The 13442-nt window shown below is 49.2% G+C and overlaps 6 protein-coding genes across 6 annotated transcripts; 2 read left to right on the plus strand and 4 right to left on the minus strand.

Moving 5' to 3' along the window:
• Nucleotides 1–3800, minus strand: ANOM_006205 (uncharacterized protein; the record flags this gene model as incomplete). Its single annotated transcript, XM_015551462.1, has 6 exons — nucleotides 1–496; nucleotides 1814–1915; nucleotides 1991–2725; nucleotides 2783–3497; nucleotides 3549–3649; nucleotides 3729–3800. Coding segments are annotated over 6 exons (2221 nt in total), but the record flags the coding sequence as incomplete, so codon positions are not given.
• A 491-nt stretch (nucleotides 3801–4291) lies between these two features.
• Nucleotides 4292–5330, minus strand: ANOM_006206 (intradiol ring-cleavage dioxygenase; the record flags this gene model as incomplete). The annotated part of the gene is made up of 2 exons (XM_015551463.1): nucleotides 4292–4635; nucleotides 4703–5330. The coding sequence occupies 2 exons, from the start codon at nucleotides 5328–5330 to the stop codon at nucleotides 4292–4294; spliced, it is 972 nt and encodes a 323-aa protein (XP_015406606.1).
• A 1678-nt stretch (nucleotides 5331–7008) lies between these two features.
• Nucleotides 7009–8422, plus strand: ANOM_006207 (intradiol ring-cleavage dioxygenase; the record flags this gene model as incomplete). Its single annotated transcript, XM_015551464.1, has 5 exons — nucleotides 7009–7258; nucleotides 7328–7483; nucleotides 7534–7676; nucleotides 7751–7916; nucleotides 7989–8422. The coding sequence occupies 5 exons, from the start codon at nucleotides 7009–7011 to the stop codon at nucleotides 8420–8422; spliced, it is 1149 nt and encodes a 382-aa protein (XP_015406605.1).
• Nucleotides 8423–8677: 255 nt separating this feature from the next.
• ANOM_006208 (uncharacterized protein) lies at nucleotides 8678–9160 on the minus strand (the record flags this gene model as incomplete). The annotated part of the gene is made up of 1 exon (XM_015551465.1): nucleotides 8678–9160. One exon carries the CDS (start codon nucleotides 9158–9160, stop codon nucleotides 8678–8680), a length of 483 nt encoding a protein of 160 aa, XP_015406591.1.
• A 364-nt stretch (nucleotides 9161–9524) lies between these two features.
• nop58 (RNA-processing protein NOP58) lies at nucleotides 9525–11433 on the minus strand (the record flags this gene model as incomplete). The annotated part of the gene is made up of 3 exons (XM_015551466.1): nucleotides 9525–10975; nucleotides 11037–11197; nucleotides 11309–11433. The coding sequence occupies 3 exons, from the start codon at nucleotides 11431–11433 to the stop codon at nucleotides 9525–9527; spliced, it is 1737 nt and encodes a 578-aa protein (XP_015406604.1).
• Nucleotides 11434–11747: 314 nt separating this feature from the next.
• Nucleotides 11748–13318, plus strand: ANOM_006210 (H(+)-transporting V0 sector ATPase subunit d; the record flags this gene model as incomplete). The annotated part of the gene is made up of 4 exons (XM_015551467.1): nucleotides 11748–11810; nucleotides 11872–11960; nucleotides 12013–12899; nucleotides 12957–13318. Coding segments are annotated over 4 exons (1110 nt in total), but the record flags the coding sequence as incomplete, so codon positions are not given.
• Between the last annotated feature and the right edge of the window lie 124 nt (nucleotides 13319–13442).

Below are 13442 nucleotides of genomic sequence, written 5' to 3' on the forward strand. Positions count from 1 at the left end.
CCAGAATAGCCACCACATCCTCATCACTGAACCGCTCCTCCCTCTCTTCAATAACAGTATCCAACAGCGCAAGCGCTCCATAATCCTCCTCCCCCAATTCGGCCTCCCCCTCGGCGTTCCCCTCCCCATTAACATCAACATCCATCCCGTCCCCATTCCCATTAACAGCCTCGCCCTCGCCCTCCCCAGATTCTTCTCCCCCTTCCTCCTCCTGTCCATCCTCACCCGCCCCCGCAGGCGCATCCTGCATCCCCACACCCAGATTAACAATCATCAGTACCTCGCCCTTCGTTAACCCGTAGGGCTGTAACTGGGTAATCAGATCCCGGAGCGCGATGTCCATGGGCGTCGGTGCGTTGGATTGGATGAGCGGGACGGCCGGGGTATCGGTCTGGGATTGCGATTGGGCTAGTTGTTGGAGCTGTTCGGGGCTTTGGTGGGTGTATTTTGGGTATTTGTAGAGGTGGGGTGAGAGGCGGGAGACATAGTTGTGGATCTGACTATATTAGCTTTTCTATCTCTCTCTATCTCTCCCAAACATGGGTTTGGTGCATGGGTGTTGAGATTCGTTTCTCGGTTCTATTGTAGAATGGGTGCTATTGTGAAGTTGGAGAAGGTAGGCGGAGGGTATGTATGTATGTATATACCTCTTTAACGACGGTATTGTGGTCTCGTAGGTCTGGGCTTGGGACCCAGTGTCGTAGGTTTGGGGGTGGGTTTGCTGGTCGGCGTGGCGGGTTTGCTGTTAGGTAGCTAGGACCTCAATGTTGGTGAGGACTGCCGATTGGGGGTCGATCACCTGGGATTTTACTGTTAGATTCGCGGTGGAATTGTCCGGGCTAGCGATTGGGAGCGTACCCTCATTGTTTATGTGTGTTTGGGGTGTTTGGGATTTCTTTCATGGAATATGTATTGTAGTGAAAATGTGAGGGGAATGGGAAAATTAAGAGATATTGACGGCAGAATCGGGCGGTGTGATTCTGTTTTTATTTGATTCCGCCTTTCGGCCATTCTGCTTAGGGGTATTCGGTATGTAGATCGGAGATATCAACAGCATTTTTGAAAATTCATGTTTTGATTCATTGTAAGTCACATGTCTACTGGGCGGGATAGGATAGCATAAAGAGATAGAAAAACCCGGCCAGTAAAGTTAACAGCTAGATGCATGGTTTAATGCAGGTAGAGGCGCTACGGGCCTTCCATGATAAGCTCCAGTTCCACAACCTGGAGATAGAGACTGGCTTATGTTCGGCACCGTGTATGAGTTTCCATTGGCCTGTTGCAGTGCACAGCATATTGCTGCTATATCAGAGAGAAGAGAGTCAAGTCATCTTGACCATCGATCGATGAATTCCTGGTCTTTTCTTCCCCCACCTGTTTGTGGAATGTGACATTGCCATCATATGTTTTGATCTGACCCACTGCAAGTGAAGCTGTGTGAATACGACACTGAAAGGGTTCATACAAGACTCAATAGGAAAATTGCAATACATACCGCATTAGCCATGGATTATGATCCGCACCGGGCTAGAACATTCGAGGCTTCTCTTATACATGTTTTTTGCTCAAATGACGTGGTACACTATAGCTTAAGGTTGACTGTTGCTCAGAGGCAATCGTCAAGCTATCATAGTGTTATGTGCATGCTTGTCGCACTGAAACTCGCTAGCATGGCGTATGGTCACTGATTCGCCGCCCTGTAGAGCGACTGTCTTGCTAAGAAGACCAATCTTTGGATGAAATGTTCAGTGAGGTAGAACGGAGGAAAGCAACTCGCCTGTTGGTTATCTCGATTAAGTTCACTGAATATAACCGCGGTCTCCTCTATGATCTGCAGGTCTTCCTCGGAAGTCGGTGAGGGAGGAAAGGTGGTAATCAGTTGCCAAAAGAGAGAGATTACTGCAGTAAGCAGAAGCTGAGCATATATCCTGTCAGACAAGAGTGGACCCAGAGTTAGTCGAACATGCACGCTCAATCAAAGAGGTCATACCAACCAGAAGGTTTCAGGCATTATCGAATGGCGCATTCGACTGAGATAGAGTAAAGTGGACCGTGCTGACTGGTGGCAAATCTCCATACTAGACGGTAGTAGGGACCAGCTCTCACGAGATGGTATACCTCCATTATTGCTCGCTCCATGAATCTTTGCTAGACAGTAGTAATACTCCAGATGTATGTTCACACCCCGTAGACTGAGATCATGAAGTAAGGAATCGGGCACGCTTCGGTCCAAGACGTCTTCCGGTTGACACGTAACCGGAAAGTTCGATTTGATGTCACTCAGCTCCTGATCCAATTCACGGATGTATTGAATCCGCCTTGCTTCAGGCTGGGCTATACCATGGTCAGAGTACAGCAAATGCTGTATTTTGGATTTTATTAGGGCAAGACGAAGGTCCGACGGGAGGAGAAGCTCTTTCGTTGATAAAGGCTCTGGAAAGAATGACCGATTAGAGGAAGTCGAGACATAAGCGGCAGGCAGATGCAGATCACAGTCGGCATCGTTTATTAAAGGAGCCTTGCATTCTCGAAGCGACATTTCTTTGTCGATGGAGTAGCACACCCAAAACAGAGCTCGCACGTGTTGGCGGTGTTGGCTCTGTTCTAAAGTCTCATCGGGGGGTGCCCTGTTTCGGTTTGCTCCCATATTATACAGCATTCGTATAGCCATGGCAAGTAGAATACCTGCCGGCCGCGGTTGACCAAGGGGGGCAATGTACAGGACCTGGAATTAGTATTATTAAAGATAGGCTTTGATCTTAGAACCGTGAGAGCCACTTACTAGCAAGGTGAGAGCTTCAAGGCTTCGTATGTTGGCATTGTCTATTATCAATTCGGGTAACAAAGTCAGCACTGCTTGCACATACGCATCAGGGTCGGCGTCAGCAAAAGCCAGGTCATTCCCGCGGATTCGGGTTATCAGAGCCGTTAAAGCCACCAGACAGGCGTAGTTGGCAGGACTGGTTGTGCTGTCGGGATTTCCAAGGGCTTTTGAATCGAGATGAATGGGTGTATTTTCCAAGTCGACAGCAGGGAAAATGGAATAGAGTCTGTTTTTCGCAAAGTACTCTATCGAACGCTGTATTAGAGACTGTGGAGGCCACTTCGGAACAATGGTCCTCGTTGAATGTGTTGGATGCTGCAGTTTGAATGATTGCGCTAGCTGATTTAAGAAATCTTCAATATTGAGAACGAACCCCGTCCGTTCGTAAACGGTGGAGGAGAAGGATGGTGTTAGAGCAAAAGGAGCGGCGCGAGGGCCGCAGAACCCGAGATGCCACCGGAAGTTTGATAGCGCAGCATCGAAGCTGTGGGATTCAAGCAAATAATTGGTGGCTGACCATGAACTGAGTAATTGGGGAGGGACTTCAAGAGGACTGCTTCCGCTTGAAAGAGCTTTAGGAGGCGTATATTGGTCCGAATTCAGACGGTTCTCTCGCTCGGCCCTCAATGCTTCTTCCAAATGTCGTACTCTATCTTTCGCATCGGCCAGCTCTCTATGACATGGTTAATTGAGTTCGTTGAGAGGATGACTGCTTGCATCTTACTCGCGAACACTTTTCCGTTGCTGCGCTGTTGGAGTGAAAGTGCAAGGCACCCCCGCAAGAGTACATGTTTCGCAGGCTGGTTTCGCTCTGTCACAGCCAATCTGTTGGGCACAATGGAGCAAAGGTCAATAGTTAGTGATTCTAGTTTATTACCCCACAACTTAGTTGCCGTTTACCTACCCTCCGATGCCGACATAGATCGCAGGCAGTCCGCGCTCTTCCACCACGTGAAGCGACGGCAGATCCGCTCATGGAGTTGGTAGCTATAATAGGTCTCCTGGTATAATCGAACAACCTGATAATTTTAAGACAATACAAAAACGCAAAGAATACAATTGACTTTGCCCGGAGGGAACTGGACGACAAACGGCCTAATGGGAATGGTGGGTTTCCCCCAGGTGCTGACCGGGCCACTGCTGGTTTGCTACCGAAAAAACCTCCACATGATAAATTTGGTTTTATGACCCACTCAGCTCACTTTAGGCATAGTTAGTTACTACCTAGTTTGATCATTCGTAATGAGCCACCCCAATGGACACACTGAAAAGAGTACCCAGCCTAAATTTATAGTAAGTCGATTTAGACGAAGTATCCTCGTACGTATGAATCATTTGAGTATCTTTTTCTCTCTCTTTTGATTTTGCAGCTGGTGTTCAAATGGATCCCTCTTCCACTAAGTTCCATACAAGCCCAGCTAACCCTTGCATATTGACAACCCCGAAGACTAAATCCGAAGTAGACCATTACTTCTTGAAAGTCTTAATCGCAGCTGTGTCTACGCCCATAGTAATGTATCCAATCATCCCCTTGCTGATATCCTCACCATCCGCCGGGACAACGGATACAACGGGATTGAATCCTCCGTCAGTGCCCTTGGGGAATATAGCATCCTGTGCGTTGGTGGTACGATTGACTTGAGTGTGTGAGGCGTAAGGCTCCAAGCTCATAACCTTCTGCGAAAGCGCTTCATCGAAATAGAGCTGTCCAGTGCTTATGGTATTGCCGGAAACAATTGTGCCGTTTCCTCGGACAATCCAGTCAGTGTGTGCTTGAACATGTATATGAATAGCACGCTGGACGTAGAACCCTATAGTACAGATGCATCAGTGTTTAATAGCCGGAGATCTATTGCTTAACATCTTGTTAGGTCACACCTGGGAATATAGTCTTGATCTCCATGACCCCATTCTCGTCAGTGGGCCACATTCCCCGCAGGAAGGTAGTATCGTCCGTATGCAGATCGGTAACACCAATCTCGAAATCAGTGATATTCAGTTCATCCAGAAGCTTGCTAAACGGGGTATTGGGTGAAAGGTGAGTAAACGAGGAGTAAGAGCCGGTCGCATTGCAGTGCCAGAAGTCGACGAGGACATTCGGTAAGGGCTCGCAGGTCGCCATGTCGAGGACTCCCACATCAAGCCACAAAGGCACACCTGCCTGGCCCTCCGTCATATCCTGGCGTAGAGTCTGAGAGCGCGGCCAGGCGTAGGGACCACGGGTTACCTCGGGACTGAGGACACAAGTGTCGTTCTGGATGGTGTCGTAGTAAGGGGCGTCTGTGGTAATCTCGAAAGTCGAGTTGTGACCCGAACCTTCCCAGCGTTTCTGCATTGCTCTCTTCGCCATGCGGCGTCGATTGAAATCCGCTGCGTGGTTGGCACATTGCTTGGCTAGCCCATTACGCCGCTGAATTTCTGCACGAGGCACGGCATGGTCAGGGCCAGGATGAGCAATTGCAGTGGTCGCTGCTAGAGCAGCAAAAATGAGCTTTGAAAGGAACATGTTTGATTTCCAACGACAATCAATGAATAACCAAGGGCGTGAGTAGCTTAATGAGTGTGAAAGACCGTGGGACCTTTATACTTCTCGAGGAGTACTCAGTGCACTCCGCTCCGACCCGAACATTGCATCTGCCATCCTCTGCAGAATTCTCCATCTCCAAGAAGCTGTGAATCAGAATGTCTTGCACCGACGGCCTCCGGTTTCTTGCCAAGAACTCCATTCTTCAGAATCCCAGCGTAGGTCGGATATGATCCCTGTTATGGATTGTCGAACTCCACCTTTCCCTTCCCCAGTCCTGTGAGATAGATAACAAGGTCTCGCACATAGCACATGATTCCAAGAACTTCCGCGAGAAAATAGTAGCCAAAAACGTAGACTTCTTCCACCTTCAATTTGAACAGCCATGGACTGAGCCATAAGGTTGCGCCTTCATCCCATTCAAGTTTTGGAAAGCCAGTTGCTACCCCAAACGAACGTGGGGCTATCCTGAGCCGTGAAGAAACCACATCTCATGCTTTCATTAGTTCACCGCGTAATCATTTCTTGGCTTCTATGGATTGGTACATTTCCAGGAACATTCAGGATTTATACCCGACCTCGCGAATCACGTAGTGGGCGAAGCTGAAGAACACTTGGAGATGATTGGAGATGCTCCCGTGATCGGCGTAGGACGTCGATCACGGAGAAAATGAATCCCGCTGACTCAGCGCGTGGTTTGGCCCTCCATCAATCTGATATAACCCTAGTAGTTGCGGCCGGCGCATGCAGGCTCAAAGAGCTATACAATTGTCTCTGATTGGAGCGCTTGGGGTTACAGTATTTAGTAGTCCAATGACACAGTTCTAACAGAGTGCTTGAAGTTCCATCAGCGGGTAGACGATCCATACTTCCCGAGCTACAGACTACAATGGCAAGGCAACAAATTACCTGCGGTACTTTACTAACATAATACAAAGTCAGGTAGAGTGAGCGGGATTCTCTGCAATGCTTTGTGTACGGCACTAAGCTTTTCGTACTTTAGGTAGCATTCTCACGGCCTACAAATATATAGTCCAGATCAATACATGCTCTTGTGGTCTTGAAGGAAGTAAAAACCAGAGGGACTCTGCGATCAAATGAATCTCATCCACTTGTCAATAGTAACACGGACTGGAATAGTGTTGCCTGCGATATCAAACGGGGTGAACATACATAACGATTTACTCCGAGTGATGAACAAGTACTACTGCAGCTAGTGAAACCGTCCGTGATATGGCCTAGGAGTATGTAGTCTAGAACAGTTCGTTTATCCAGTTGGGTCAAGATTCAACACGTCACCTATGTGGACCTCATTTCTAGGTACTCTCATTCTTCGTCAAGAACAATTTCCTCGAAATGTAGGCGCCTAAACAGTGTTCCACAAGCACTTGTGGAGTACACGCCAGGTACCGGCAGTAAAACGGGAACAGTGCTAAGATCTGCAGACTGCAGCACCGTCGGCAAATGCAAAATATACTAGACACCATTCGTGGGTATCTAAACTAGATCCAAACTCTGCTGTTAGCCGAACGGACCCAATATCTTAACTTGTGCTGTAGAGGCAGAGCATATAAAGCTCACATCCTCATTTTCAGTCGCAATTCTACCGACTCGCAAGAACTCTCATTAGGCTTATTTCTCCTCCCTTAATCAAGTCACCATGGTCCAGCTTGCTTCTACTCTTGCTCTCGGCCTTGCTAGTATAGCAAGTATTGTGTCTGCTCATCCAGGGCACAATGTCGAAGCGGAGGCTGCCGAGCGTGCCAACTTCCTGCAAAAGGCCCCAATTCAGTCACGCAGCCTCGCTCACTGTGCCACAAGCTTGAAGGCACGTGGTGTTGAGGACCTTAACGTTGCTCGCCGTGAGAATGCTGTGAAGCTGTTACGCAGGCAGAGGGGGTTGAATACCGGTATATTCATGGATCTCTAAACGAAGATGCAAGTTTTATGCCACGGAGTGCATGCTGATATAGGTTCAGGGGCTCGATATCTCAAAGCACGGGACTTGGACTCTGTACTGGCGACGGATCATCACTCCAAACTGACTCATGTTGACCCTTCCACCGACCCTCGTGTCCTATTCGGCTCGGAGGGTACATGTATTGTACAACCCGAGGTGACGCAGGGACCGTATTGTACGATTATTGAAACGGTTGTTGCGTGTCACTTAGCTGACTTTAGACAGACATCGCTGGTGAACTGATCCGCAAGAATGTGGCCGAAGACCAGCAGGGTGTGCCTCTCTATATGGACATCCAACTCATCGATACGAACACCTGCAACCCTCTCCCTGACATCTACACGGATATCTGGCACTGCAATGCCACGGTGCATCTACCAATCCCAGTTTTAGCTACCGCAGGCCGTTGAAAATCTGTGACTGACTTTTAACATTGCTCTAGGGTGTTTACTCTGGTGTCGTCGCGAACGGCAACGGTAATTCGAACGATACCGGCAACATCGACACCACATTCCTTCGCGGTGTTCAGCCGAGCGGCCACGATGGTGTTGTCCGGTTTGAGTCCATCTTCCCTGGCCACTACACTGGCCGGGCTATTCACATTCACGGTATGGCCTCACCGAAGATGTACTCACTGCCTAGGAGATTAAGCATGTTGCTAACGACTCAATTTAATACAGTGGTTACCCACCCCGCGAATGAGACCAAGATCTTGCCCAACGGTACTATCGCCGGCATGTACGACGGTCACTCCTCGCATGTTGGTCAGATCTTCTTCGACCAGGACCTCATCACTGAAGTCGAGAAGAATACCCCATACTCGACCAACACGCAAGAGTTGACTAAGAACTCTGATGATAGCATCCTTGCATCGGAGGCTGACACCACCGACCCATTCATGGAGTATGTTCTGCTTGGTGACAATGCCTCAGATGGTATCTTCGCCTGGATCTCAATTGGCATCGACGCTAAGAGAGATGATTCTCTCTCCCCCGAGGGATACTGGACCGAGAATGGTGGTGAGGTCAACGATAACTTCAGCATGAACATGGCCGGTATGGGCGATCTTCCGACGGGGGCTGCCAGCGGCGCTGCTCCTAGCGCTTCTGCATAAACGAATGGCAATGGTGGTCTCTTGAAGTGAAAAAAAGATACATTTGGGCAGCATTTTGGATGTGTCTTACTTAGTTGGGCATGAGGACGAATGTTGTTGCAGCATACAAGATTTGTGGAAGGAACTGGCTGTATTCTACCTGTATAGTGGAGGAAACATGCCTGACAGGGGTTGTTAATTGTTCCTTTCAGCAACATGGCGGCAATAATCAGAGAAATATCCTCGCATTTATCCATATAAACCAAATCGTAGATCTCACCCACAGACCTTCGACACCCCGACAGGTCTAGGTTGCACATTCCTTACTGAATCCCCCGCCTCCTCATTCCCCCAATCCATCACCTCCCTCTCCAGAGCCCCCAAATCCAAGTCCTTACCCTCACAAAGTAAGTCCCTCTTTTTCAGCAGCTCTAGTACTTTCAACAACCAAGTCCGACACGTAACCCCCATCTCATTGACCTGATCATCGTAGCTGCGTATCAACTGGCCTGCTTCGCTCAAGACAGTCTGAGAAGAAGGTAAATCTGCGATACGGATAAGGCCGACCAAGAGAAAGGACTTCAAGATGGCGGATTCCGGAGCATGCGCGGCGATCCAACCGGTACTTTCATTTGTGATATGATATTTTGTTCCTGTATCGTGATGATGAAGGTAAAGGGCCCAATGGAAGTTGTCCGGGATTGGTGGGTCGGTGCGGATGTAGAGGGCGATATAGAGGGAGTTTGGAGTAAGAGACATTGTCTTGTTTTTGCTAAATAGGGGCTGTAGGAAGATCTATAAATAATAGGAGCCAGTCGATGTAGGATGTGAGGTGAATGTGGTACAGAAGACAGACATGGAAAGCAGGTCCAAAGAGGTGTCCAAAGATACTTACATCAGCTACCGTACTACAGCCACGAACATGGATGGATAATATCAAGATTAGACCTAACTGCCTTTACCAACAAGCACCGCTGCGCCATGGATAGATGAACCAATCCATCCTATAAATGCCACCCAAAAAATAGAAAGTGTTCAAGCAAATGACAGGAAATTGAACCCACAAAGTGTGATATCATACAATAATGTAGCGATCCATCAGTTTTTAACTTTTTGACATGATTTACTCGTCCTTCTTCTTCTTCTTCTTCTGTTTCTTCTCGCTGTCCTCATTGTCGTCGGAGCGCTTGCGCTTCTTCTCCTCGCCCTTGTCAGCCTTCTTGGCCTCCTTCTTGGCCTTCTTCAGGTCCTTCTTGCTGACCGAGCTAGGGTTGCCTTCCGCATCGAACTGAATCTCGCCGCGCTCAAGCTTGCGCTTGTACCGCTTGAGACTCAATCCAGCCTTCTCGGCCATCTTCTCAAGGTCGGCGTCCTTGCTCTTCTTAGACTTCTTCTTGCTCGATTCCTCTTCCGACTCATCAGATGACTCAGCCTCTTCATCAGAATCAGCATCGGCCATCTCGGTATCCTGGACCTCCTCAACAAGCTTCTTCTGCTTCTTGGCAGAAGAAGGCTCATCAACAGCATCGGCATCAGCGTTGTATTTCCTGGCCTCGTTGAGTTCGAACTTCTTGGCCTGTGCAGGTGTACCGTTGGGAGCAATGGTCACACCACGGGGCTTGAGAGGCTTGCCTTCCATGGCAGCCAGCTTCCTCTCAAGGTTGAACCGAGCCTCCGTACCAAGAGCAGCCTTATCCTCCTCGGTAGCATCGTCATCCCACTCGGCAAGAGCATCAACACGGAGACCAAGAGAGGCCTTGGCAGCGAGAACTCTGGCCATCTTACCCTTGTTCTTGCCAGTAGCCTGACCGATGAGGGATGCGTGGTAGATGAGACCATACTTAGGAGTGTCGTGCTTGGTCTTCAAGGCACGGAAAAGGGCCTTCTCGGCTCCCAGAATCTGGAGAGTACTGGCGGGGCTCTTGGAAAGGTTGGTCAAGCTACCGGCATGAGCAATAAGACGGGCGCCGACCAATTCACCAACGAGAGCAGTCAGGTTAGGCGCAATGGCGTTCATACGGGCGGTCAAATAACCGGCAAGTTGCTGACGGTACTCCGTGAAGCCAACAACCTGCTCAGCCAAAGCCTGGATGTTCTCCAGATCCTCCTCGCTGATCTCGGTACCCATGGAGCGGTCCGCGGCGGCCTTGACAGAGCCCTCGAGCTCCTCGGGCAGAATCTCGGCGAGATCAGAGGACTCCCAGTTAGTGCGCATACCCATCTTCAAAACGAGTTTCGCGTAGGCCAGGTTGTCGTTGAGAATCTTAGCCAGCTCGGGGAAGTGCCAGCCGTACCATTCCTTCACGCGCATAGCATAGTTGTTGAGCTCCTTATCCAAATCATCCAGCAGGCCAATGGCTTGTACAATCATAGTATCAATCTTATCGGGAGAGAACTTCAGCTTATGTCTGGCAAGGGAGTGGGAAAGACCCAGAGACATGGTGGACATGTCCTGAGGGGCGAGGCCTGGAATTAATGTGGGGAGATGTTCACGGATAGCACGGTAGATATCAGTGGTGGTTGAGTCGGCGATAAGTTGAATATCGAGACCGGGAAGCTTGCCAATGGCATTTCCTTTACGAATTTTAGTCAATAACTGAACCAAATCTACTGCGCAGAGGCTCGATCGACATACCAAGCTTCGGGTCCGCAACGGCCAAAGAGACCTTCTTTTCATCCTTGACCTCATCAAGAAGACTGGCAAGACGAGGGGTAACCTTGCCCTCAACAAGAGAAGCAACTTCCTCCAGGGCCGTAGCAGCGCTGTCGAACTTCTGGAAACTCTTCAATTTCACACTATACGAAAGTGTTAGATGGACCGTCACACCGGAAAATTTTTTGCTTCAAGAGCGCGTGCGGTGATATTGGAACAACACCCACGAGAATGCAGCGAAAGCAATGACTTACAGGTTCGAAACACCCTCTGCCGTGGCAGCCTCAGTAGCCAGATCATCTCTCTTCAAAAGCTTCTTGTCCTTGGCCTTGAGCAGGGCATAACCCGCGCTGGTTTCAGTGAGGATAAACAGCGTCATGGTGGACGGCCTCAATTCCCAGCTGGTTCAAAAAATATTTAATCTAACAGCTATAAAGGTAAAAAATATGCTGGATAGGCCGGGGAGTGAGAGCGACCGTGGACGAAACCACCGAAAGCGTGCTTGGGGAAGTCGGTTTCTCGCTGCTGGCGGGAATTTTTTACCTCGAGTCTAAAGTAAAAAAATGAAAAAAGCGAGAGGGCGATCCGAGTGGCTGAGTGGCTGGTGCGTGCGGCGGTGCGTCTTACGTAACGCGGGAAGCGACTGACGGGACATGGAGATACATACAACAGCTGTCTTGCGGAGTGGTTTTGGAATCCTCCCGAGCTGCATCGTCATCGCACAATGGAGGGTCTCTTCTTTAACGTTAACAGCGGGTATGTATGGCTCAGTATCATATTTGGGGTCTCGCGACAACGTCGAACTAATGCTCTACAGCTATGTTGAGGGCATTGTCCGAGGGTATCGGAACAGCCTCCTCACCGGCCAGCACTACAACAACCTGACCCAATGCGAAACCATAGATGGTCCGTTCGCTCACACCCGTATCGCTACTTATCTACTATATACTTATCCCAGTACTGGCTGCAGATGTCAAACTCCAGCTCGCCCCCGCATACGGGGACTTCCTCGCCGCGCTTCCTCCCAACCCCTCTACCTCAGCCCTTGCCGGCAAGATGACGGATAAGCTGGTCGCTGAATTCCGCTATGTACTCACCCAGGCCACAGGGTCGACGGCCAGATTTCTCGAGTACCTGACTTACGGCTATATGATCGATAATATTGCTCTTCTCATTACCGGTACTTTACATGAACGTGATACCCGTGAGCTTCTAGAGCGATGCCACCCCTTGGGCTGGTTCGAGACCCTGCCCGTACTGTGTGTGGCCACGAACATCGAGGAACTTTATAACTCTGTTTTGATTGAAACACCATTGGCCGGCTACTTCAAGGGCAGCCTCAGCCACCAGGATCTGGACGAATTGAACATCGAGATCGTGCGCAACACCCTATACAAGAACTACCTCGAGGACTTCTACCAGTTCGTGAACACGCACCCAGATTTCAAGGGCACTCCGACACAAGAGATCATGTCTGAACTTCTAGAGTTTGAGGCAGATCGCCGTGCGATCAATATCACCTTGAACTCGTTTGGCACAGAGCTTTCGAAGCAGGAACGGAGAAAGCTGTACCCGGAGTTCGGTAAACTCTACCCTGAAGGATCATTGATGCTTTCACGGGCCGAAGATCTGGAGTCCGTGTCGCTTGCTGTCAGCATATCGGCTGACTACAAGGCCTTCTTTGATGCTGTGGGCCTTACCCAGGGTGCAGGCTTCGGTGGTGGTTCGGATGGAAAGAGTCTCGAGGACATGTTCTACCAAAAGGAAATGGAATTGTCCAAGGTCGTCTTCACCCGGCAGTTTACCCCGGCGGTAGTGTACGCATGGATGAGGTTGAAGGAACAGGTCAGTCCAAAACTGTTTTAGTAAGAGAGGCACCAGAATTAACCACACATTGCACAGGAAATCCGAAACGTTACGTGGATCGCGGAGTGCATTGCACAACACCAGAAAGAGCGGATTGGCAACTTCATCTCTGTCTTCTAAGTGTCCCTCCTCTGCACCACCTAATGTTCAATTCATGTGATTTATTCGCATTCACAAAACTTCCCTATTACCCCGAACCATATGATTCTATGTATCTCTTTCCCTCTTTCCCTTTCCCATCTCTGTCTTGTGACTAGCTTTCAGTTATCCACTTCTGTGACGAGCGCATCAAGTCGCCCGGCATACATTGCCAGTTCCTGATCTCTTCTACTTGCCTAGGGCGTTGGGGAATCTCGTTTTGTGCGGTATAGTATAGATGAACTGATCATTTGCTTATATCTTGAATGTAAACTTTGTTTGTTCAACGTAGTGATTTGCGTTTTTGAGGTAAACGATACAACTATCGAGTTTTTTCAATACAGCATCAATTTCTTATGTCAACACGTTTGAATCTCAAATCGT

The sequence above is a fragment of the Aspergillus nomiae genome (assembly GCF_001204775.2).
Source record: "Aspergillus nomiae NRRL 13137 chromosome Unknown contig00146, whole genome shotgun sequence".
Taxonomy (NCBI): Eukaryota; Fungi; Ascomycota; class Eurotiomycetes; order Eurotiales; family Aspergillaceae; genus Aspergillus; species Aspergillus nomiae.